The sequence below is a fragment of the Chenopodium quinoa genome, unplaced genomic scaffold, assembly GCF_001683475.1.
Source record: "Chenopodium quinoa cultivar QQ74 unplaced genomic scaffold, ASM168347v1, whole genome shotgun sequence".
Lineage (NCBI taxonomy): Eukaryota > Viridiplantae > Streptophyta > Magnoliopsida > Caryophyllales > Amaranthaceae > Chenopodium > Chenopodium quinoa.
In genome coordinates, this window is record NW_018743920.1 from 2,472,405 (window position 1) to 2,498,025 (window position 25,621).

The 25,621-nt window shown below is 33.9% G+C and overlaps 3 protein-coding genes and 1 pseudogene across 3 annotated transcripts in view; 1 reads left to right on the forward strand and 3 right to left on the reverse strand.

The window, feature by feature from the left end:
- The window catches only part of LOC110687883 (callose synthase 10-like), a 55,496-nt gene extending 42,201 nt beyond the window's left edge, over positions 1-13,295 (reverse strand). Inside the window, exons 1-6 of the mRNA XM_021864525.1 lie at positions 12,646-13,295; positions 10,095-10,192; positions 9,747-9,910; positions 3,087-3,195; positions 1,903-2,013; positions 1,177-1,302 (exon numbers count right to left, since the gene is read on the reverse strand). Of these exons, the coding sequence (XP_021720217.1) occupies positions 1,177-1,302; positions 1,903-2,013; positions 3,087-3,195; positions 9,747-9,910; positions 10,095-10,192; positions 12,646-12,853 (816 nt within the window). The 5' untranslated portion in view covers positions 12,854-13,295. The remainder of the gene's footprint in view (positions 1-1,176; positions 1,303-1,902; positions 2,014-3,086; positions 3,196-9,746; positions 9,911-10,094; positions 10,193-12,645) is intronic.
- LOC110687885 lies at positions 7,264-9,733 on the forward strand (annotated as a pseudogene).
- A 7,233-nt stretch (positions 13,296-20,528) lies between the features above and the next one.
- LOC110687886 lies at positions 20,529-25,621 on the reverse strand. The gene is made up of 3 exons (XM_021864528.1): positions 24,600-25,621; positions 23,632-24,092; positions 20,529-22,780 (listed from the first exon to the last, which is right to left on the reverse strand). The coding sequence occupies exons 1-3, from the start codon at positions 24,649-24,651 to the stop codon at positions 22,478-22,480; spliced, it is 816 nt and encodes a 271-aa protein (XP_021720220.1). The 5' UTR covers positions 24,652-25,621; the 3' UTR covers positions 20,529-22,477.
- LOC110687693 (receptor-interacting serine/threonine-protein kinase 4-like) lies at positions 24,823-25,335 on the reverse strand. The gene has a single exon (XM_021864318.1). The coding sequence runs from the start codon at positions 25,333-25,335 to the stop codon at positions 24,823-24,825; it is 513 nt and encodes a 170-aa protein (XP_021720010.1).

The following is a 25,621-nucleotide window of genomic DNA, read 5'->3' on the forward strand; positions in this document are numbered from 1 at the left end:
TGTTATATATAACTCAATACAATAATTCATGATTATGAAATATTATAACTTTTTTTTCAATTTACCAAAGAGAAAATAAGAAATTGGGTGTTATCAAAGAAAATTTCCCAATTTTATTTTTAATGTGTGTCATTGACTCTAACTTTATAATTATGACTTTTACCTTACCTAAAGAGCAACTTAAGAAAATTTGATCTTAAATTTAGACTAGTTATTTCAGAGCCTTCAAAGTTCAAACATTTATAATCCTGCAATTGTTAGAATTTGTTAGGCATAAATGTGTAGTGGGCTCTAATGTTTTGGAACTATTTTGATCTTCAATGAATGATATTGGTGATGATGTTGGCAGTAAAATGAATAAAGAGAGATGGAAATGGTTGGTTTTTTATTTAGATTATATGCTTAGGTTGCATTCATTCCATCATCATACATGTATTTACATGCATTTTTTATCTAGATAATTCTAGCTAATTTTTTGCTCATATTTTATCTAGGATATTTATCTTAGTAGATTTTTGTTAGGTATTTGTATTACAAAATAATCTAGATATTTATATTACAAAATAATTCTAGTAGATATTTATATTACAAATTAATCTAGATATTTGTAGATTAATCTTTTTAAAGGCAATAATGTGATCTAGTTGTCAAATCCCCACTACAGCATCAGAATAATTAACCCCCTTCTCTCTCTCATGTGCAAGAACTTGTAAGTGGTTATTTTTTTTTTTTTTTTAAGGCAACTTGTAAGTGGTTATAGGTTAGCCTTATTGCCTTAATACCTAAAATAGGTGGGACGCACCCAGAGGCCATGTGTACATTTTACAGAAATAGCCATACTGTGGTATTTTACTAAACAATAAACAAACTAAAGCAATATTGAAATGTTGCACATTGAAAAAGATGAATGCTCAAAAGAGCTATAGAGTAAAGACTTGATGAAAAAGGAAACTATAATCATGTTAAGGGGAGGGCAATGGAGGAAAGGACTGTTTGAAACAGTAAATACGTGGGCACGTGGCAGAGGGAGTAACCTCATCCTAATTAACGAACAACAAATAATACAAGGATATTAAGCATTTCACATTGTAGTTAAACTCAAAGGAGTAATGTGACCCAAAACACTGTAATTAACTTAAACAAAACAGAAAAATACAAAAAACATTCTGAAGAAACCTGGAAACCAAAGGCATATTCCAAAAGATCGAACATGTCCACATCCCGATGGCCAGGAATCTCAAAAGCAGCAGGCAGTCTAGGGAAGCTTTCAATATACCTTACAGCAGATACAGCACCTCTAACCTGATTAAATCATGCAGTATTCAGACTCAGTCATAACAACTTCCGCAAGACACTAGCACAGATGGAAAATTCAACCAAACAAACCAGAAAGATAACCAAAGGCTTAACAAACATCATAGACAAAAGAATAGGGAAACATATTATTGGGTAAGGAATGTCAAAAAAATAAATACAACTACAAGTATTGACAAAACGATCCTTGATAACAGGAAAATAAAGTAACTTTCTAAATGGACAAAAGAGCAACAATAACATGTAACAAAATCATAGCATAAGGCATATGGATGAAAATAGATAAAGATAAAAGCAGGGAGACACAAGCACAGCACAATAAGTAAGAAAAAACCTATACTACTTCCCTCCAATATTATTTGCAAATTTTCTTTCTACATATATTTTTAATCGGTACAATATAGAAGCTCTTGGAAAATAATTTTTGAAGGTGAATATAACAAGATGGTTTTACATTTTACATCCATGTATAAAATGTAATCGGAAATCTATTTATTGTCCATGTTAGAACCATTGACCTCATCTTTTTAGCATGTAGACAATATATAACAAGAGGCAGAAAAATAGAAACAAGACTAGAAGTCTTACCTCTGGAAAAGCTCCAATTGCATTAGTCAAGGAAGGAGCTTCCAAAGGAATAATGTTGTATGGTGTGAGCTCGCCAGACAATGTAGCATCAGATTTTTCTATTCTCCTTAACTGCAATGAACCCAGCCAAAGACACATGAGATATAAATTACATAGTATAAGTATCGGCTCAAGGCAAGTAAAACTTAAGTTTTCAGGTAAGAAGTAACCGTGAACTAAAGCTACATACAATCATACATAATGTCAAACTGAGAAAAGAAGGAAAAGAGACATATGCTTCTGTTCATTCCACACACAGTTCACAAAGACGAATAAAAGCATTACGATAAACCACGAAATAGAGACTTGGAATAGCAAAAAAGATTACTTGCCATTTGTACAACGCAAACCATGTAAGGTCATTGATTTTGACTGGCAGACAAGGTTAAAAATGATTCTCTACAAGTACAGAAAGTATTGATCACGACAGCTCTGCTTCTCTAAGAGTGAGTATACAATCATCTAACCCTTCCGAGATATCATCAAAGCAGAGAAGAGCACCCTCTTTGACTATTTGATGGAGCACAACCAATTCAAACACAATGGTCAATGGAGATAATAGATTTCTTGATTCACTCATGCTCAAAGTCCTTTAAGTTTTATGATTTTGTAAGATGATATGAACTTCTAGAGGAGCATAATTAACTTACCTCCATTAGAACATAATAATGGTCAATCAAAATTATATAGTCGCCATTAAATTGAAAACAATTCCCTACACAAAACCCAATATGACTTGGCAGCTAGAATCATATAATTTCAAAAATTCACTACATAAATGCACTCCAGGTTAACAGCTAACATTTATCTAAATTCACAAATCAGTACCCACCATAAAATAACAGAAAATTTCTGATAGAAGGCTCATCAGGGTGGCATAAATGGTAGCCAAAGTCATGAAAATAGTGCTAAAGGCATAGTGTTGCAAGTAATTAAAACAGAGGAAGTATAAATTTTCATTTGGTGCATTATATTTTCAACTAAAAGCTATCTTCTTCTTTTGGTAATTAATACAAGCTATAATGCTATATTCATTGTTTCACTTTGTAAATACTGAAGAGGAAGTGCAAGCAATGAAGCAATAATATATAAAGAGAGTTATACAAATACTCAAAAATCTGGAACAATCCATAATTGAACCATACTTCCTCAAAGATTAATCTTCCCACTTCAGGAGCCGCATCCTTTGCCAATTCCTTCATCACTTCAACAAGAGCCCTCAATGTAGCAAAAACCTTCCTCATTTCCACCAATCTGAAACAGCAGAATATAATAATGTAGTTTCTCACCAAACTGATATAATAAAATTCTACATAAGATATAAAGAAAAAGAATTATCAAATCCATAACTAGCTAGTGCAGAAGTGAGGAACTCGTTAACTTGTAAAGATGTTACAGATACTGGTTTTCATGACTATAGAACACACGGATGTGCATGAAGCATTGGAAAATCAGAAACAAGATCAATGCTACCTAGTTTCGATACGAATACAAAATTTGCTACAAATTAAGCCAAACTAGGTTAGTCCCGCGCATTGCACGAATTAAATAACTATTTATTTATTTAAAAGAGTAGTTGTTATTCTTTATTCAAAAAATGTGTAGTCATAATCTCATTAATTTTTTTTGAAAGAAGTATTAATTAGTTTGGAACTTAGGAAGAAAAAATAGGGGAAAAAAAAAGGGATGATGTCAACAATAGATAAGGCGGAAAGATTTTCATAAGAGGTTAGACATGTGTCCATCAATTATGTCCTGTTTTAGTAATAGTTAATATAAAAACACTTTCACCATTTGGAGACGGGATTAACAATTTAGGTAGCTATCCAGACTATTAGCCGATGATTCCTGGAAATTTACTTTCAGCTTAAGTATTTGTAACAGATAGTCAGATACCTAACAGTCAAAATGACTATGGACATTGACAAAATGGATAAGATGTAGAATAAACATTCATAAAAGAAGGAAAGTATGTTTTGTACAGCTATCTATATCATAAGATAGGACACTTGTAAACATATCCTTATATCTGCAGTTAAAAATCTTCTCATGACAAGCCTTTTGGAACCAATATTAATCGAATACTCACATCTGAGGCTGCACCATAGCCATTCACTACAAAATCAGCATGAAGCCTAATGTTTCACTACATATAGTTATGTAGATATACTGCCTTCATTTAGGGAAACTGAGACGCAAGCAGTTAATCATTGTTCATATCTTGGTTATAACTTGCTAGTGATTGTGGAAATGAAAAAAAATAAAATAAATAAATAAATAAATAAAAAAAAGCAAAAATAGATAAATTGAACAAATGATTACTTTTACGGTTTTACTCCACTCAATTCCCAACAGGAATCCCTTAGACCCTTACCGACGCAAACTGAGAAAAAAGGCAATAGAGGACTCAAATTCCATATGTTCTTATAAATAATCTGTTAATTAACTAATAAAATTTATAGCCGTTCTTAAAAACAGGGGGAAAAAAAAAAAGGAAATATCTTGTTGTTCATGAAAACAGATGAATACATCCCACCTATGGTGAGAGGGAAATATGTCCTTACAATTGCAACAGACTAGAGGACAAAATTCCTAACGAACCAACACCAGACCTAACCTTATTTCTAAACTTGAGCCCAAATTTTAGTTTTAAAAGGCAAGAGGTTCACTAAGGCGCAAAAGGTCCTTGGACCCTAGGCGCGAGGTGAAGGTGCACCTACCGCATACAAGGTGCAAATTTCCAAGTTTTCTTACTGCTTTTTGGATTTATTTTTTACTACTCCTTCTGTTCCCTTTTGTTTTTGACATTTGGAATTATGTGTGATTATTTAGAAATTGTGTACAATTAACATGAAAAAGTAAGAACAATTCAATGTAAAGCAAGGGTAATTTTGTTCAAATTAAAGACTAGAAAAGGAAAGATACTAAATGTAATGAATAAAAGGGAGCACCTTAAATAGAAACGTAATAAATAAAAGGTAACGAAGGAGTAGTAAATTATTAAATTAAAGAAAAAATATATATTATTTTTATTGTAATACTATTTTGGTATACAAAAATTTAATTAAAACTCAATTTTAAATATAATAAAATTATAATAACAAATCTTTTGAGTAGACCAGTAATAATATTAGTGTACATCGAATAGTTTAAAGGTAACTTTATACCTGATATGACTTTAATGTAAATAAGCAAAGTGATACTATATAAGAGGATAATATAGATAATTTAACGAATTGAGACTTAATTTTACTCATTTAATGATAGCATCAATAAAACATACTTCCTCCGTTCCAAATTAGATGACACGTTATTTTATCACATTTGTCGATGCATAAATTCAACCATAAATATCTTTATTTATCAACAAGTAAAATTTATATAAAAAATAAAAAAATAAATAAAAAATTGATGTTTTGAAAAAACACATTAAGAGGATTCCAACATGATCGTACAAAACTATGCTTTTTGTTATCTACAGATCACAAAAGATAGTCAAAATAGAGTTTGTGATTAGTATAAAAAGTTAAAATGTATCATCTACTTTGGAACGGAGGAAGTAGATAACTTTTATTATAATCAGGGTAATTGCTATGTACATAGGGCTGCCTTTTAACCATTTTAGGGAAATTTTACAACAGAAGTGCAATATCCATTGTACACCCAATTTTTAAAAAATAATTGAAAAAGCCAGAGATGTGGGACGGAGTGATCACGTGGTTACCAAAATCAAAAGGACTAGTGGAGAGAGATCTGCATAAGTTACTCCCTCCATATTTAAATAGGTGAAACGTTTTGAATCCTTACACTATTCATCTAATTCACAATGACTAATGTTTATAATTGATACATAAGAAAAAATGTAGCCTTATGGGTAATTGTTGGAACCATCTCAATGAATAGTTTATTAATATTCAATAATAATTATTTTTACTTCTTGAAAATTAAAAATAGATAATCAAAGTTTTAGATTGTCATACGTGCACAAGAGAAACGTTTCACTTATTTAAATACGGAGGGATTATTAAAAAGGGATGAAAAGGAAAATTAAATAAATAATCCTATAACATGGAGGGCATAAATTGAGAGAGAGAACATAAGCTTCAAGATCAAAAAAATTAAAAAGAATAAAAGAAGATCGAAAAAGAGAAAAAAGCATAAATCAAAGGGAAAATGAAAGAAGAACAAGACCAAATCAAAGAAACTTACTTAGAATACTTGACCTAATGGGCAGAAATTGAAAGTTTGAAACCCATAAATTAAGGTTTCCAAGTAATAGGACTTTCTAATTGGGGGCTAGGTTAAAGTAATTTCATTCGATTAATAAAGGGTTTTTGCCTGATTTTCATTTTGAATAATGGGTAACAAAACAAAAAAAAAAATAGAAATTGGTCATTTAAATTATTTAGATTTGAATCTTCTTTTCTCGCCCTTTTAAGCATACGACTTCCAAGGAGGGGTGCCATACGCCCTTGTGGAGGCATCCTAAGGCCCCTTTTGGAATGCACAACGCCTTGGAAGGTTGGGGCATTTTGGTGTGCACCTTGACTTGCATGGCCCCTAGGCACACTTTTTAAAACTAAGGTCCCAATATAAGACCTTGCAAGTTACAAGGTCTCGTAACCGCCGCAAATTCAAGAAATTCCATCCTAAGATATGGTTGACTTCCCTTTTGCACCTTAATTTGGTATGGTTAATAACATCCCTTCTAACCCACCCATAAATAAATAATTAAATACAAAACAAATGTTGGTGTGATGACTAGTTCAAATATGAAAAGGAGTTACAAGTAACTGTTACCCAAGAAGAATAGTCGATGATCCACCCACCAAATTAACATAAATTTTTACACTCATTTATCACACGAAGCTGAATCTTTAACTCATTTGTCACAATTGACAACTTTCGGCTTTGGCCGTCCAGCACATCATAAGTGAAGCTTTGTAACATAATATAGACAATCTTTTCACATCCTTAAAAAACTGCAAAGCATGAGTTCCATGGATATATCCTTCATCACTATCAAATAGTCCAAATCCTTAATTGTAATATAATAAAACTGCCTACACCATAGCATATTAGCATCCCCATAAGAATATCAACAAAAAAAAAATTAAAACAAAAGAAAAAAAAAAAAAAAAAAAAAGATGTAACTTTCATAAATATAGAAGAGACAAAGAAAAGAAAGAAAAAAAAAAAAAAAAAAAAAAGCATATTTCATAAATAATTTGTTTAAACAAAAAAAATAATAATAATAATAATAAAAATAAGGTTAATTTGTAAATAACCACCCAAAAATGTACCTGTTTTAAAAATAACCACCCATTTAATTTTTATTTTTATTTAACCACCCCTTAAATTAAATAAGCACACAGATTACCACCCATTTCTAAATTCCGGTGAAAATTCCGTCAGTGGGCCCCACTTTTATTATTTTTTTCCTTTTTTTTCTTCTATTCTCTGGATTTCCCACTCTCTCACCCCGATTTTTTCACTCTCCTTCTTCCTACCTTCTTCCACCTTCCTACCTTCTTCCTTTCTTCTTCCACCTTCTTCAACCTTCAAAGTTCATTACCTTAATTCCCCATCAATGGCGACCAGATCCTCCACCACTCGTCAATCACGGAGAACAACCATAACCAGCAGCAATGGCCAACATGCTCATGGCCTCCTCCGCCAAATCCCTCCCAACAACCACCGCAGCAACCACCTCTAAACCCAAATTCTCTCTCCTCAAAACCCCCCTTCTAAAGCAATAACAAAAACTCAATTCCTCTTCCTCATGTTCGCTCTCGACAAGATCTACTACACCCCTCTTGGTGATTTCATGGATAAACGTGATGCCGCCATTAAAGAGCAGCTTGCTGATGTTAAGGATACTTCTTCTGAGGTTAAGCAGCTTGAAGAACAAGCTAATACTGTCATGCGTGCTGCACGTACTGAGATTTCTGCTGCCTTGAATAAGATGAAGAAGGAGACGCAGGTTGAAGTTGAGACCAAGTTGGCTGAAGGAAGGAAGAAGATTGAGGTTGAACTTCAGGAAGCTTTGGCTAGTTTGGAGAAGCAGCAGATTGAGGTTGAACTCCCACCACCGCCTGCCAATTCAATTGAATTGGGGGTTTTCTTAAAATAGGAACCCAAATTTTAGAAAACCCCCAATTCAATTGAAGCATGAACCTAAATCGACCCTTATTCTTTCGGTGGGGTTTGTTGAGGGCGGTGAGATGTGTGTGGAGGGCAGTGAAGTTGAAGGCGGTGGTCGGTGGGGTGTGTTGAGGGTGGTGGGGTAGATTGTGGTGGCTAGTGGTGTATGTTAAGGGCGGTGAGGTTGATTATGGTGGCTGTCCAGTAAATTGGGGTGAGGATTGGGGTGAGGATTGAAGGTGGAAGAAGGTAGGAAGGAGAGTGAAAAAATCGAGGTGAGAGAGTGGCAAATCCAGAGAATAGAAGAAAAAAAAGGAAAAAAATAAAAAAATATGGGGCCCACTAACAGAATTTTCACCGGAATTTAGAAATGGGTGGTAATCTGTGTGCTTATTTAATTTAAGGGTTGGTTAAATAAAAATAAAAATTAAATGGGTGGTTATTTTTAAAACAGGTACATTTTTGGGTGGTTATTTACAAATTAACCTAAAAATAAAACCACAAAGATTTGCAAGTATAAAAATCTGCCGTAACAAATTATTCATCGAAATAATGAGTCACCATTGATATGGACACATCTGCCATTGCCAAATGTTCGGGAGTTCTATGTTGGTTTTTGGAATGGAAAAGCACAAAAATTATGAGTTGTAGTAGGTAAGTGAAAACGTGAATCTAGATACCAACTTAGATTTTGTCAAATCAACGAGGATAAATGTGATCTATTTCCCACGGAGTAGTGATGATTGATGAATGGTGTTCAGTCGCCCTAAAGGGGTGCACCAACATCACCTAGTTTTGGTAACATACAAGCATCAGCTTCTTGGTACTAGGAAGAGAAGACCAATGAAGAACATGAAGTCTAAACTACGTACAGCGTCCTTAAAACATAGGGTCATTTACAGAAATTAACACGAGGTTGTAGAATGATGAGGAGTATTAACATATTGTGTCTTAAATAGATTAAGTGCACAAAAGAGAAGCTTAAGTATTTAGACCTTAGGGTAAAAAAGTTGTAGTATTTCGAAAAGGAAAATCATTATCAATGATTGGTTAGTAAATGCTGTGGTTGAGGTATATCAAAAGGGTGACAGGATCATGAGGTTGAAGCTTATTTTAGGTAGAGATGCTAAGTTCTAGCACATTAAGACAAGAATTATGCTATTCAAAATAAAACATACAGTTCTTAACGTTAACTTACTGAAGAATTCATAACAAAATTCAAAGAGAACTTCAAATGTGATCAAACTTAGATGCAAAGGAAAAGTTCAACACAAATAGGCACGCTATGCACAAAGAAAAAGGAAATTAAAAATTAATAGAAGGGAAGACAAATTAGGTTCCATCCTAGTGGTTTATTAGGGTTAAACAATAAGATTACTTTGATTAACAATATATCCTAGGTTTTTCTATCCTAAGTTAATGAGAATGTAGCAACATGATAGTATTCTTGATTAACATGGTTGTAGCTAGTGAATAAGCCAGACGAAAAGCTGGAATCCAAAATCGACTCTCTCCATATAAATTTATGAAGAGATAGATAATACACCATACAGGATCAAACACAAAAGCAGTCTATGAACCACATCGGAGTAAAAAACCCAATAGACCAAGAAGCGATTAGCAATTTAATACATTACAAATCAGAGTAAAAATCCACTTACTCCCCAAAATTGGTACTAAAGACCCCAGATTCTCGCCAATTTTGTTCTTCACGTTGAATATCATCCACTCTATGTCTTCTCTTGTATTGGTGATAGAATTCCCATAGGCGTTCAACATCACGGTTACGATCTATTTGAGCTCCATCCCTTTTGGCAAGTTTTTGCTACAGAAACAAGCAGTTTACAAAATTTCAAACAATAATCTAGGCCGAAATCTAGAGGAATACTTGCACATTGGGAAAAAAAAAAATAGCCTCTGAATTATAAACCATAAAAGCACCCCTAGGCACTAGCTTCAAAGATAAATTAGGTAGGAATTAATCTAATCACATACAATTGATGTAATACCTTAATGACAGCAATCAAACCAGTCTTGAACTGAAGGACACCTCTGCCTTCACTATTAGGATCCAGATTCTGTGCCATAGAATATGCCTGCTCACACACTAGAAGACAGTCCAAAGGTATTTACATTAAAACATCAGCAGGCAATATAGATTGTAGACCAGACATTGCTGATTTTGCATCAAACTTGTGCCACAAGACCATGCTAATAATATATACGTTAAAGCAGTAGTAGCTAGTAAAAGCAAAAGGAATGACGTTACATCAATGGGAAATTCAATGCCATTCAGCATCATATCCAAAAGACCTATAACAGCACTGAGCTAATGGTGCAGCTGTCTAGGCATTGTACGGCAACAACAGATACTATTTATTGACTATTATATGATTTGGGGGTTTAAAAAACATGAGTATACTTTTGCATGTTTTCCCTTACATCAATTCCTACGTAAAACTTTTCTTGCTTTGAAATGCAAGGGAAGCAGTTTAAACAACACAATGAAAACAGTAAGAACTGAACAAACAAGTGCAGTATCTTCCCAAAATTTAATAATTTGATCGACAAAATAGTTCATTTCATGCTATTAATTTATTTACCATTATTAACAAGCGCAAAAGAGGGTGACTTCAAGGGAAAAACTACAATAATTTGCACATTCAAAAGCGAGTGGGGCTCTTTAACCATGATGTCTGTTATGTACTGTAGAGGTGGAGACTAAGAATTGCACTCTTCAATTATGACATAAACATCCTAATAGAAAGCTCACTATGAGCACAGAAATGATGCCCCATATAAATTCACAGTACATATAATTATGACATATAATTATATGCGCGGTTAATAAGAGAAATGTGGAGGATTTAGGTAGTTAGGCTATGTTTAGTTCACATGATCTCATCTGAATTTTCTGATTTGGTATAATCTGATTTCCTTATTTGACCAAACTTTGACTTAATTTGTACACTAATCCGTACGATTTAAAAAAAAAATACAAAATTAGCAAATGTGATATCGTTAGATTCATATACGAAATTTCATAATTTTTTTGAATTACGAAAATAAAGATATTCAATGATAAATAAAAACAAATAAAAAGACAAGATTTGATCCAATTATTTCTGAAATAAATTGATATCAACTTAAATAAGTTGAACCAAACATAGCCTATGCCCTATTAATTAACAAATTTCTGCTAAAACTGAATTAGCAGAATTTTGATTTCAACAAGACATCAACTGCCATAGAGGTGCTAGATATGATCTTCATGTCTTCCTTCACAGTGAGATGGCTGTTATTTCAGGCTTTTTGGTTTAATAACTCCAGAGGTTGGGTTGTGCTCTTTATCTTTGTTGTGACAACTACAAACGAAGTGGTTCATATTGGAAAGAGCAAACAACAGACATTTCTTTGATTGGAGGTGATTTGGGCCTTAAGAACTTGATTGGAATATAAAGATCTACTTTGAAGTAAGGCTAATGGAAAGAAGATGATAAGGGAACAAAGATGACAAGCAAGGTTGTAACTTGTAAGGGACAATCATCCACGATGTTATTGTAAGTTCTGACTCTTCTAAGGCATATGGATTTTGACTCCACTAATTTCACACCTATTTGACGCTCCTACCACGTCATTTGAAGGGAAACAAAATGTTGAGACCTCTCAAAGAAGGAATCTATCACTACCGATATTCTTATGGACATGGAGAAATCATATGGTTTTTCAGCTAGAAATACCAATCAAAACAATTATTAGCATAAAGGTTAAGGAGACTGGTAATCACAACAGCTAACATCAAGTGAATGCTTGAGCCCTACGCAGGACAGCATCATCAAACCTTTAACAGATATCACCCACTAGGCCACTAGGTGCTAGAGTCAACCGTCAAGATTAGGGATAAGGTAATGACTCTTGTCTAGGTAAAAGACTCAAAAGTGATACCATTTAAGTAAGTAACAGCACCATGAGTGTCAAGTATAAAAAGCTTTAGCAGCTTTATAAGGATCGAGAGTGGTAAAACAGCTCATTCTTAACATACCATGCCTTCAAGCAAGTCCAAATCTTGTACATATTAGCTACAATGCTCCCGAATATAGGATGCCTAATCAATATTTTTGCCTCTCAATTAGTTCCTTTTCACCTTTTCTCGTAATCATATGCAATCGTGTTTGAAACTCAGTAAAGCATCAAATCATAAGGTCCACACTAAGTCACCAGCTCACTCATCCTCACATAGTCACACAGGACGGCTCATGTAATCACCGAAAACATTCTGCTGGATATCCAACACTTTGCAGGTCTTAATTATAACTTCTAATCAAATTTTTCCCTTCCAATTCACCCTTTCTAAAAAAAAAAAAAAAAAAAACTACCAACAAGAAGATTTTTCAAAACATACCACATTTTTTTTACTTCTAAGCAATAGTTAATCACCTAATATCATTAATTTCCAACAACTACACTCTATATCAACCAAAAGCATAAAAAATCGTAAAAACTCGAATTCGCAATCATAATATACCATTAATTGACAAGAAATGAGAAAGAAAAACATACAAATGCGAGCAACATTAGGATCCTCATCTTGAATCTCATCAGCAGCCTGCAAAATAGCATCAATATGGGAAGCACGGCCGAGCGAAGGCGGAACAGCTCCAGCGAGGCCGCTAGGGTGGCGCTCATGAGTAGGAGCGGCAGTCCGAAGCTGCTCTCGCCGGAGAGTAGCTCGAACAAGGCGCTCCCAATTGTCGAGAACTCTTGCCATATTTTTTTCCCTTCAATTACAACATTCGAAACCCTAGCTCAATCGAGAAACCAGTTGCGTGATCAAATCGATTAAAAAAGGGGGAAAATTGGAGTATTTGAAGAACGAATTTGAGAGAATTAGGGTTAAACTGTTTGACGAGTGAAAAATCTCAGAAGACAAAGTGATGAAGTGATGATTTGTAGATTGCGAATGGAGGAGAGAGAAAATGGGGGAAAAACTTTTGAATGAAAACTGAATGAGAAAAAAAAAAATTATGTGAACACAATTTGGTGGTGGTGTGGTGGACTTTAAGCTTTTCAGTTTCAGATTAAAGATCGCGGGAATTGGTAGTGTCGGGATTTGTATACTTTTTTTTTTTCTTAAGGGAAAAAGGGGTTTGATACTTTGATGTACCCTGACAAAATTGATAAGTGTGAGTTATGAAATGGAAAATTTTATGAACATTTAAAAAGAAAATGTACTCCATAACAATTTAACTAACACACAAAAATAGAGACCTTGTGAAAAAAAGGTGTACTAAAAAAATAAGTAAGAGGCTTAAAAAAGAGCGATTTAGAAAAGTGATGCACTTACCTAAACAAAGGGGATAACCTTTTTTTGGCAAATAAACTTGTGACCTATCGTATAAAGCCCTCGGTCTAAAACATTAGATCAAGACCTCATTGATGTTATTAAATGAAAAGTAAGTTATGGGCACGGGTCATACATATCGTGTTAGCAATATGTGCCTACAACAGGACAAGAAATAGGTGTGACATGTTATAGGTATATTTACAACTTGAACTTGTTTTTTCCAATCTATTATGAAATAAGGTGAACTAAAGGCCTAACCACATACATAGGGGAACATAATTTTGTTTAGCTTTACCTTTATCACCCCCTTCATTATTAATTTATCTTCCTGTTTACTGTTCATATAGAAAAAAAATATATTAGTGAAAAGTAGTCCCTTTTTAAGTTTTAGGTATGAGATAAAGTTTTTTAGAAATATTGATATAGTTATACTTTATACAAAGTATAAATTTATGTGGATCAAAGTTGTGTTAGAAACAGCGATATCAATCATCAATAACATAATAGATAATACTAAAACAGACCCTAGGAATGACACGTGTCACCTTCTGGTGTCATTTTTTCCTTCAAAAACCCATTTTCCAAAAATAAATATATCCTAACTTTATTTTTCTTTTTATATTTTTTTGATTGACAACTTATTTAAGACAATAAAACTATTTTTTAGTTTATATATTATAATAGAATTTAGAGATTTCTATTAATAATATTAATATTATTTGCTTAAAATGATTTTTTCTGATACATATTACAATCAACTGGATTTAATTTATAGAAGGAAATTAGAAAAAAAAAATCTTTACGTTATATTGCATCAAGTTGACTTGAATACAGAAATTGATAACTATATATTGTTATATACTTTATATTAAAGGTGATACAGGAATGACATATGTCATCTACTTTTTAATAATTTTCCCGCCATTTATTTATTTATTTATTTGCCAAAACTTCTTAGAGAACATTTAATACGAGCAAGCCTCGGTTTATAACCTACATAAACAAATTATGTTTATCAAATAACATTTTCATAAATAAGTTGCATTGAAAATTACGTTTGTGGGTCACTATGACAAGTTGGACAGATTTTCAAAATTAACACTGCTAACTCTCTGTTTGCTACTATTCATCATTTTCTTCCTCCCACCTTCTTCTTCTTCATGTTCATCTTCTTCCTCTTGTTCATATTTTTTTCCCACCCACCTTAATTTTCTCCTTCCAATCTTTGCCCACTTTCACCTTCTCTTTTAAGTTCGTTCGACTCCATTCTGCCGACTTCGCCAACGAAATTAAACGAAAACCCTACTAACAAAGGAGAAATTAATGGCATTTTCTGCGGCAGCCGCCGGAATCAAACAAAAACTCAAATAACAAAGTGAAAATAACAGGCATCACTACTAGAAATAGGCCGAATTCCGACGGACTATTTCCGACGGACATGTTTTTCCGTCGGAAATCCCATAAATTCCAACGGATTTTTATTCCGTCGGAAATTTACGACGGATTTCCTACGGAATAAAAATACGTCGGAATTTATGGGCTTTCCGACGGAATATTCCGTCGGAAATTTAATGTTTCGACGGAAATAAAATCCGTCGGAAATTTCCGACAGATAATTCCGTCAGAACATAATTAAATAATAATAAAAAAACAAACCCTAAAAAAACCTGGTTCCCCCCTCCCCTTTTATTTCTCATTTCTCTCTCCTCTCCTCTTCTCTCCGCCTCTCTTCTCCTTCTTTCTCCTCTCTTCTCCTTCTTCTTTTCCGTTTCTCTTTCCTTTCTCCATCACCTTTCTCCTTCTTTTCTTTCCTTTCTCTTTCCTTTCGCCTTCTCCTCTTTCTCCTTCTTTCTTTCTATGTTCCTTCGTTCTCTTTCCTCTTTTCCTTCCCTTTCTCTATTCTCTTTTCTTTTTCGTTCTCTTTCCTCTTTTCCTCCATTTTCGTTCTGTTTTTCTTCTTGATTTTTTTTCCTTTTTCCTCGAATTTTTGACAACAAACGCTGGAGTGTGGGCTGGTGGTCGTCAACAAATGAATAATTATGGTGTTTATGGTCAAATTCAACCATAAAAATTCCAGATCTTAAGTTTTATGGTCGAATTTAACCATATAATCCCAAATTCGAGGTATTGGAGGTGGAATTGAAGGTATGTCTTCGTTTTCTTTCTAATAATTTGGTTTGATTTTTTTTATTTTTTATTGTGGGTTTATTTCGATTTTTGTGTGGTTAATGTTTGATTTCGTTGTTTAATTTGAGTTTATTTTTGCTTGGTTGTTTTTTGTGTGCTTTTTGTGTGATTTTTGTGGGTTTTTTTTGTGGGTTTTCGAATTTTTGGTGGTGGCTGGTGGTGGTAGGTGGTTTACGGGGTGGTGGGTGGTTTACGGTGGAGGTGGGTGGTTTACGATGTGTAAGGGGGCAGGGGGGTATGCATGTGGGGGCAGGGGGGTATGCGTGGGTAGGGGGGCAGGGGGTGGGCTGGTGGTGTGGGTTGGTGGTGGGGGTGGGTTGGGGTAGTGAGTAGGGGTGTGGGCAGTGGTGGATCTGGGTGGGGTAAGGGTTGGGGGTGGGGCTTTTTTTTTTATTGACTTTTCCGACGGAAAATTCCGTCGGAATATACCTCTTCCGACGGAAAATTCCGTCGGAAACCTCTCCAACTCCGACGGAAATTTCCGTCGGAAAATTGCGACGGAATTTCAATTAAAGTCAAAAAAGGCGCCGACAGAAATAAATCCGTCGGAAACTAGCCTTCCGACGAAATTTCCGTCGGAAAAGGTCGAATTTCCTACAAATGGTTTTGCGACAGACTTGTTCCAACGGAATTCCGTCGGAAGGCTAGTTATCGACGGAATTTCCGATGTTTCCGACGGATTTTTACCGTCGGAATCAAGCTGTTTTCTTGTATTGCGTGGTTAACCCTAAAGGGTAGATAAGCTTTTCTCCCTCCATTGATTTCGACTTGTTCGACGTCATATAATGAAAAAATGTAATTTCTCCCTTTGAAATTAAAGGTTGAAGGAGGAAGGAGAAAACAATAAAAGGTTGAAGGAGGAGAGAGAAAATCAAAAAAGATTGAAAGAGCAAAGGTTAACCAAAGTTAGATGTAATTTACATATACACCCATATAAACTTGTATTTTCTCATTTAATACTATGTAATAATATTTAATTTCCCTTACTATTTGGTAATTATGCTCCATTCAACGGCGGATGTAGAAATTTTAGTTTGGAGGGGCACTTAGGAAAAAATAAATAAATAATAAGAAAAATGCTTGTTCTAAGGATTGAACCTAAGGCCAAACATAAGGTAAATGCATTACTAGTAAAACAAAGCTAGTTTAAGATTTTATATTGCATTGAAAATTGTATTTAAGCTTTTAAATTACACCTTATATAGTAGATACAAAAAAATTTAAAAATCTGACTTTTGTGGGGCCCATGCCACCAAGGCCCCACCGTAGATCCGATCCGCCATTGATTCCATTTATATACATTCAACAAATATATTATTCTTTAATTAACACTATGCAATAATGTTTTTCCACGTATAACTTTGTAACGTAATCCATAATTATTTTATTAGTCGTGCATGTACTACTCCCACTATTTTCTTTAGTATGATATAATTATATTTCTAATTTTGTAATTACATACGAATTTTTCATCTTATTTTACAATTTGATAATTATTATAATTAGATAGAATATTAAACTAATAATAAATAGTGAAATTTACCGTGCATGTACGAGACCTAACCTAGCATATAATAATACAAAGTATACCAACAAAGTGTTGACTCACTTGGTAAGTTTCTTACCTCAAAAATCGCGATGCATGGTTGACATCTTAGGGAGGACCAATTAAAAAAAAAATACAAAGTATAATTTAATATGATCATGTGGTGGGTAAGGAGTGTAAAAGTGAAATTTTGCTTATTTATACGGCCATACCATAAAAGAAATAAAGTAAAAGTGGAAAGATAAATATATATATATATCAAAAGGAAAACTAGGAAGATAAATAAAGAATAGCGGGGGTATATTATTGACGTATGTTTAAGTTTTTAATCGCAACATTATTATTAATATCAAAGTCCTTTCATTAATCCCATTTTATTTAAATAACATAGGTTAACCTCATAGCTAATAAGCTAATATTGTAATCTTTCTGTGGCAAACAATATTGTTTCGATTTTTATTTATCTGTATATTTCTAATAAAATCTATACCATTGTATTACTTTAGAGAGGGAAAATATGTTGTGTCGTAATATACCTCTCCCTCGTCCATGAAATATTGTTAGACATATGAATCATACTCCCTCCGTATTTTTAATAAGTGTCACACTTATCAAATGCGGTCGTGTTTTAATAAGTGTTACACTTCCTTTTTTGGCAAAAAACTACATTTTAATATTATATATCTCTTTTCATGACCCCCATCCAAACCCACTACTACTTTTTTTTTATTTATTATTTCTCTTTTCTCACATTCATTACTTTTCAATAAATTATTAACCCTACTATCTTTCTTTTACAATTTTTTAATACTACAACTACCCCACTTACCTCTATTTTATTTAGAGCTTGTTTGGTTGAATGTAAGAATTGCAAATTCCTTGGAAATTTGATTTCCCATGAAATTGAACTTTTTAGGAAATTCTAAAAAGTGTTTGGTTAACCAAGAAAAGTGGATATTCTCATGGAAAGTTCCACTTACCTAGGTCCCCTTGGTTAATTATTCACTTCCTCCATTTTGTGGGAAGTGGGAATTCATGGGAATTTCTACTTCCCATGAATTTGTCAACCAAACAAGTCCAAACAATTTCAATTCCTAGGAATTTCAACTTCCCATGTTTTTATTTGTCAACCAAACAACACCTAAGTCAATTCAATTAAATTGCTTAAAACTATGTGTCGGTCAAAGTATAACACTTATTAAAACATGGAGGGAGTAGTAGCTTACTTATTTCATAAGACCCAATTATGATTTATAAGATCAGATTAGGATCAAATTAGCATCTATTAAACTACCATAATTGAAAAGCATAATATAAACGCGTATTTCTAATCAAAGCACGATATCAAAGAGAATTATGTCTTTTTCCCTTTCTTATTTCACTAATTCACAGCATGCATGATCGATTCACTAATAATATTAAATAATAATGTTAAAAAATGAACCTATTTTTTTCTAACTCTCGCACATTCTAGTTTTCCAATACTACAATAAGTAGGAAATTAAAGATTAATGGAAAACAAAGGAAATCATTGATATATAAATTAAGTAATAAAGTAGACTTGATATTTTCCATAACATTTTTATAACATTTAAGTTTGTATAGAATTAAATGACATTAAAAAATTACAATATTTTTTATTTTTGGTAGGAAATGCAACCGATGATGTTATAATTACTTGCTGATGAAATTTTGAGAAGGAAGTTAAGCCAAGATGGATGATCAACATCATTAATCAATCATCTAATCCAATTAAAATGCCGATCGAAGAGGGTTGCCGTAGCTTTAATTATTTCTTCAATTTTTCCTTCAATTTCTTCAATTTTTTCTTCAATTTTTCAATCGAACCAAACCATGTAGTAAATCCTAATTTGACAACAGGAACCATATAATCAATGACAAGTTTTTTGTGCATGAGCAGTATTAACAAAGAGCAGAGAACTAAAGTGATGATGGCAATCCAGGGTTCGGCGTGGATGGTTGTAGCATACACTCCCGTCATGAAAGCGACCAATGTAGCGTATAATGATAATAATAGCAACAACAGGCTGAAATCCATTAACACGACTGATTTGCTTTTATCTGTTGTAGCGATGACCCAAAGCAAGCAAAATAAGACCGTCATTGACAAGCACATTGCCAATATGTTTGAGATCATAAAAGCCTGAAATGCTGCCTTACTTATCAGAGCTGGAAACCCTTTATTACCTTCGACATTTCCACCAGGGACAGTGAATGCTGCTGTGAACGTTATTGTCGTTATGAGAGCTGCTACAACACCCATTGTGTTTGCGTATTCTTGAATCTGTGATGTAGGAACATCCCAAACACTTCGAATACCCACCACTAATGCACGGCTTTTCAACAATTCTTGAAGCTGTGTACCAAAAGGTATATATGTATGTCTTACTTAAGATCGAAGATGAAGAATGGTGAAATTATTAACATTTTAAAATAAACCAAATGCACCACAACTTATTGTGCACCTGACCATCTTTTGTAAATAAAAAATTCACCTTTTAGATTCAATTGCAAACTATCTTCCTAAATTACTTTTACATCTCTCCTTTATATTATGACCCGAAAAGTGGTTATAATATCACACAAAAGGTAATTAAATTACTCGAAATCAAAAGGTAATTATACATTCGAAAAATGATCAAAACATTTGAAAGGTAAGTAATATCATTCAATAAGTGATTATATAATTCAGAAGGTGATGACTATATTATATTATTTGAAATGTAATTATATTATTCAAAAATTAATTATATCATTCGAAATGTAATAATATCATCCAAAAGATAATTATATTATCAAGAAAAGTGATTATATTTTTAGAAAAGTGATAATTATATATATTTTTAGAATAGTGATTATAGCATCCAACTAAATTTTGTAAAACACAACCAAATCATTCAAAATATGACTCACAACAAGATAATTATATCTTCTAAAAAGTAATCATATCATCTAGAAGGTGACTACTCCCTCCGTCCTAGACTAACTGACACATGCATTGAACTTTTTTCACTAATCATATATACACTTGACTACAATTTTTTTACAAACTAATTAAATAAAAATTAAACATACTTTAATTTGTCATAAAATATATTGTTAAATGTATTAACATAAAGCTTCATAATATAACTAGGTTAAATCTATTATTATTAAATAAGTATAATGAAATTATTAAATTTATTATTGTTAAATTAGTGCATCGACATATGTATAATGTTTAACTGTAATTATTCTGTGACAGAAGGAGTATTATTTGTGAGTGTCAAATTATTGAGTCTACAATACATTTGTGTAGATTGAATCCATAACGAAATTAATAAATAGTTAAGAACTTACCTCGTCAGGAATCTCTTGTGAGGATCTTATTAAATCGCTAGGAGTTATACCAGCATCATTCTTCCTTTCTAGAAGATCGTTCATCTCTTCAGGCTTCATCATATATTTAAGAAAATTAATTGCATGGTCAAAGCGTCCACCTTTAGTTGCTAAATGCAATGGCGTGTTTCCTTCATAATCTTCACGGACAAGAATATTTTTCAAGTTTGGATCTACTTTAAGAAGGTTCTTATTAGTATAGTATGAAGGACGATTTATTAACAGGTGCATAAATGTTTTGCCATATTTTTCATCGGCCATAAATGTTGCTTCAGGGGATTGATTAAGAAATGTTGAAATTGTAGCCAAATTATGAATCTGAGTCGCCCTCAAAAGGGGTGTTAGCCCATTCTTGTCAAATGTGCAAGCCGCATCCGTATTTGCGTCCTTCAATGTTTTCATGTCGTCTTCGTCCAGTGGTTCCGCAGCTAATCAAGCAGGATAATAAGTTATGACAGGACTTGACACATTTGTTTTCACATGACAGAACAAAGCTTTAGCGACTTACCCGCAGGACGTCCACCTACGAGGTGAAGAGGTGTTTCATTGAGAAGGTTTGTCAAATTAGCAGTAACTGCAAGATCCAGCTTTAATAGTTTTTTCACCACTTTCTTGCCATGATTTACTCTGAGTGCTTCATGAATGGGTGTATTTCCTTCCGCATTTTGCACCAACCATGGCGGGTCATAACGACCTCCTTTTACACTAGCCTCTTCCTGAGCTTTATTAAAATACGAACAAAATAGATCTATTAAGTCCTCCACAAGGGATGATTTTGACAATGACAACACTTCATAACTGCACGATGACTCAGAACTGTCAGAAGTAGGCCTGGTTATTGGGTAGGGCTACCCAATGGCAAAAGGGTCGGGCCTAATACTAAAGGGTTTTGACCCTTTAATTTTTTAATGGACAGGGCTTTTATAGGGTCTTATTTTATAGGGTTTTTATAGGGTTTTATTTTATAGCCCAATAATTTAATAATTAAACTAAAGAGCCCAATAATAATTGTAAGGGTCAGCAGTCAGCTACTACCTCTCTTCCATTTTCTCTCTCCTCCATTTTCTCTCTCCTCCATTGAAGCCACTCAGAGTTCTCCATTGAAGCGCAACTTCAGAGTTTTCCATTAAAGCACTCAGAGTTCTCCATTGAAGCGCAACTTCAGAGTTCTCCATTGAAGCGCAACTTCATAGTTCTCCATTAAAGCGCACTCAGAGTTCTCCATTGAAGCGCACTCAGAGTTCTCCATTGAAGCCGCGCACTCAGAGTCTCAGGTAACATCATTTTCTCTCTCTTAATCTGTTATTCAATTTTAATATCTGATTGAAGATCCGGTTTAGGTTATATGATGTGATCGAAAATCAATTCAAATTGGATTTTCTTCTGGGTGATTTTGCTTCTTACTTGAGCTTGGAGAGTGATAAAAGGATTGTGGGTAATTTTGCTACTTATGAGTCTGTTGTTCTTGGTGTTGCTAATGCTGATTTATTTTGGTGTTTTTAATTATAATTTGGGAGTTTTTTTTGCTTGATTATAATTGTGTTTGATCTGAACTCATGGATGAATGATTATAACCCTTAATTTTGTGTGCTAATCATGTCACATATTTTCTGCACTTGTGCCATTGAATGTTTTCATTTCTATATTAGCTACAATTTGAAAATACTTGAATTAAATCAAACCAATAAAGGCTTGATAAAGTATACTATTAATCCATCTATATATTAAGATTAGTATGCTATTTAAAGATTAGTAGAAGTTAATGGCCCGTTTTACTTTTACCTCGACCCTGACCCGCATTGACCCTGACCCGACCCTGACTCGCTAAATATTCATCATGACCCGCAACCGACCCGCCCCGCTAATGACCCGCACCGACCCGCCCAATAACCACCCCTAGTCAGAAGCAAAAGGAATCATAGTGTTAGGAGAATTTTGGACAAGGGTATGAGCGGAGTGTCTCCATTAAGGTCTACTTGACAGATTAGTTCTGGAAAGCTTTCAAGAACTTGTTCGATGAAATCAAAAAAATCAATATGTAACATAGTCATTCCGCTGTTTAACTGCATTAATTTATGAAGGATGTTCCTCCTTTTGGAATCTCGCGGGAATAGAAATATCATTCCAAATTGATATAATCTTTCTTTTAAAAAGATTACATCCGCCCTTTCTGTAGCTTCACATACCTCCATTGTCATTTGTTTTTTCTCCATGATCACCTGCAACATTACATTGAATACACGTCATCAATATACAAAAGGAACTCCTTTTATAAGCAAGTTTTAGCTAGATATCTCTTAAATTTTCTTTTTCCAATGTCATTACCTTAATCAATTTTTTTTTTTTTTTTTGCAAAGTCATACCTTATGCTGGAAAATGGAGTTTCACCTCATTTCAATTCCAACGTTGACTACCCCAACCCCACCCACGAAACCGCCCCCTCCCCAGCCTAGTTCACAAAATCACCCCCTCCTTAGCTCTTTCACGAAACCGCCTCCCCTCCTCATCCCCATCAACGAAATCTAACCCCCTCCTTTCCACCACCCCGTGAAATTTCGGTTTCAAGTGGTTGTAGTATATTTTAAGTTGGGGGGCGCTGCTAAGGGGTGTCGATGGAGGGGAGAGGGGTGGCTAGAGCTATAGAGGAGGTTTTACGGTGGTCAACCCCGTGAAAGGGGTGGATTTAGGATAGTCAAAGCCGTGAAAAAGGTGGTTTTGTGGGTGAGGGAGGTGGTTTCGTGGGTGGATTGGGGTAGTCAACGCGCTGGAAAAAGTGTCAAACCCCATTTTAATGAACATGATAATCGATGTAGAAAACGAACAATGATATCATACATGGGAGATTGGGCAATCTAGTGGGAAAATTTTAATGTTTTAATAAATAAAAATTAGTAATAATTCAAAAAATAAAAATTATTAATTGTTATTACTAAAACAAGAAGAATAGTCGGTGGTAATTGCCAAAAAAATCCAAAAAAAATGACAAACAATTATTGCTAATAACGTAAAACCGAAATAGAAGGATATAAAAACATTCACATAAAAAAAGCAATGACAGTTCAATTCCTACCTCAGATTGTTCTTGAATCAAAGCTCCAGCGGGGATTCCATCGTAGTTTTTAATGCTTTGTTCCGCTGAGAAATCTAACAGAGCTCGCACCAAGAAATGGTTCAAATTCATTGTAGCCAAATGTAATGGCGTGTTTCCTTGTTCGTCTTGATGATTTATCAGGCCAAATAATTCTGGAACACCAAGCAAGTCTTTGGCTTCTTTGTAGCTCGGTACAGTTTTCAAATGGTGCAAGATGGTCTTGCTTGAATTATCACGCACCTTCACTGATTTCGGACACTTATTAATTATGAATCTAATGATTTGTAGAGTGTAGGTTGAGGTGATTGATGCTGCCCTATGTAAAGGAGTCCTTCCTTCTGCATCTTGCCAGCATGCTATACAACTCTCTTTCTCTATCATCAACTTTATTATGCCAAAATAGGCTGAACCTAGAGCTTTCCTCTCCTTGATTGGTAAATCTATTTATTTCATCAAATTATATAAATCAGATAAATAAACTTCAACATTTTCCTAGATTTTCTATTATTAAATTTTAGGAGAACCATAATATATACATCGACTCTTTCTACAAATTGAAACATACATGATTACATGTGTAAAACAAAAAGAGATGAAGTAGTTATGTTTAAAGGAGTCCTTTCCTTGGTTAAACTTATATGTGTAAAACAAATGTCCTCTAAGTTTTGTAAAAAACGAGAAACCATTAATCTTAGATAATTGTCGATCGATATGATATATATGTGTAAAACTAATGTACAGTATGGTGAAACTTATAATAGAGGCTAAGTCACCATTAACTGTAAAAATAAAGAAAAAAAATTGTGTACTAGTTAGGCCCTGTTCACTTCACCTTAAAATAATAATATTCAGTAAAAATAATTTCAATTCAGCAAAAATATTTCAGTTCAGTAAAAATATCAATTCATTATAGTCATTGCAAAATATCCTCTAATTTAAGTACTTACGAATGATTTGCCGGTATTGTTGGACTGCAAGATGAAGAGGCGTCTCCTTCATATTGTTGGTTACACTAACCAGTTCGGGATGTTGTTCCAGCAACAATTTAGCAATCTCATCCCTTAATTTGACAAATGCAACATGTAACGGAGTGTTGCCATTTCCATTTGTGACCTCTACCTGCTTATGATCATAATCAAGGAGCAGCTTGAAACAATCGGTGTTGCCCACCTATGCGGCAACATGAAGAGGGGTGTTTCCGTCTTTGTTTTTCCTACCGCGAGTGAGGTCTGAAGAGTGCTTCGCCAACAATGTAGCTACCTCATCCTTGCCTTTGATAAGTGCAAGGTGCAAGGGTGTGTTGCCGTCTATGTTCTGCAAACTCAAGGCCATACCCACCGGCGTCAACACCGTAGCCTCCTGTTGGTATTCAAAGAGCAACTTGAAAAACTTGATGTTTCCCATCCACGCCTCATAATGAAGAGGGGTATCTCCCCTAAAATCCTGCTGCTTAATCAGCTGATCAGTTACTGCTCTTGGCAATAACTCCTCGCCCTTCAAAACTTTTTCTATGAATTCATTTTGCCCACTTTGGATTGCTAAGTGAAGGATATTTTCTTTAAAAGCATTGGTTTGAAGAAAATACTCTTCACTTCTGCCACTTTCTATTTCATTGATTCGTGCTTCTTCCACGAAGCTTACCAGGTCGCCATGTCTGGCAGCTGCGTAAAGCTTACCATCCATCACCTCCCTGTTTCCTAAGGTTCCCGTGTCTCCCACTTTGTTTTTTATTGCTGAAATGAAACAACAAATTTTTTTTTTTTTGTTTTTTTTTTTCGAAATAAAATTTTGTAAGAGCCACTCAAAATACAATGTGAGTTTTAATTGACTTCCTTATTAAATTGGTTTCACCTTCCCTCTTTATTTATTCTCCTAGCTGGATACCTTACTTGCTCATTTTCTTACATAATGAGTAAGTTTATGGAATTTTTCTTTTGTAAAGTCATGCCATCCTTTTAGTTATTTAAAT